The sequence below is a fragment of the Colobus angolensis genome, unplaced genomic scaffold, assembly GCF_000951035.1.
Source record: "Colobus angolensis palliatus isolate OR3802 unplaced genomic scaffold, Cang.pa_1.0 Scaffold63, whole genome shotgun sequence".
Lineage (NCBI taxonomy): Eukaryota > Metazoa > Chordata > Mammalia > Primates > Cercopithecidae > Colobus > Colobus angolensis.
In genome coordinates, this window is record NW_012119932.1 from 9,311,741 (window position 1) to 9,312,570 (window position 830).

At 52.4% G+C, this 830-nt stretch overlaps 1 protein-coding gene across 1 annotated transcript in view; it reads left to right on the forward strand.

Annotated features, from left to right (window-relative positions):
- Positions 1-455: 455 nt before the first annotated feature.
- ST8SIA6 (ST8 alpha-N-acetyl-neuraminide alpha-2,8-sialyltransferase 6) overlaps positions 456-830 on the forward strand; it is a 130,251-nt gene continuing 129,876 nt past the window's right edge. Inside the window, exons 1-2 of the mRNA XM_011963911.1 lie at positions 456-523; positions 677-806. Of these exons, the coding sequence (XP_011819301.1) occupies positions 456-523; positions 677-806 (198 nt within the window). The remainder of the gene's footprint in view (positions 524-676; positions 807-830) is intronic.

Here is an 830-nt window from a genome sequence, read left to right on the forward strand (position 1 = left end):
GTGAGGTCCACCTCACGGTGTGAGCAGCAAAGCCTGATAGGCCAAACTCAGAAGCACCATAGAGAAACTGATTGGTTATAGCTATGCAGGCTGCCTTATGGGGCCTGGTGTAATGAGTTGGTTGTCTGTAATTGGCCAGTAGGCGCCTGTTCATTACAGCCTAAGGTAGGTTTCCATTGTTAGGTGGGAACTCAACTTACAGAGACAGCCTCAAGCTAATGGCCTCTTGCTTATTTAAGAGCAGTATGCAGACTTTTTCTGGAAAGCTTCAAATGGTGAATATTTCAGGCCTTGTGGACTTTGCCACCTCTGTCATCACTACTCAATTCTGCCCTTGCAGCCCTAAATCACACAGCCATATGCAGTCACTGATAATACAAAGCCGTGGGCATGAAGGTTTTCCAGCAAAACTATTTGCAAATACAGGCAGGGGCTAAATCGGTCTGCGGGTAGTAATGTGCTCACACCTAAAGGTCTCCCAGCCCCTCATACCAATTCGCTGTCCCTCTGACTCTGGGTTGAAGTAAGCACAGGTTACTGCTTCTGTTCTGGGTCATGATCCACCCAGCAATTCCCCAGTCCCCAGCTTTATTCATGCGTGGGAGGATACAGTCGAGCGACTGCACAGTTTCGAAAGTTTTTGAAGCGGCCCTTTTCTCCTCTCCTCTCTCCTCAGGCAGTTGTGGTGTGGCTGGGTGGGCTGCGTGGGCTTCTGGGGGACACGCGGGCACTCGGGACGAGGAGAGGGCGCAGAAAAGTTGGAGCCCAATCCGCACGGAATTGAGCTTCCGCGCCCCAACCTTCAGGTGACCCCGCGCGGCGGCGGCGGC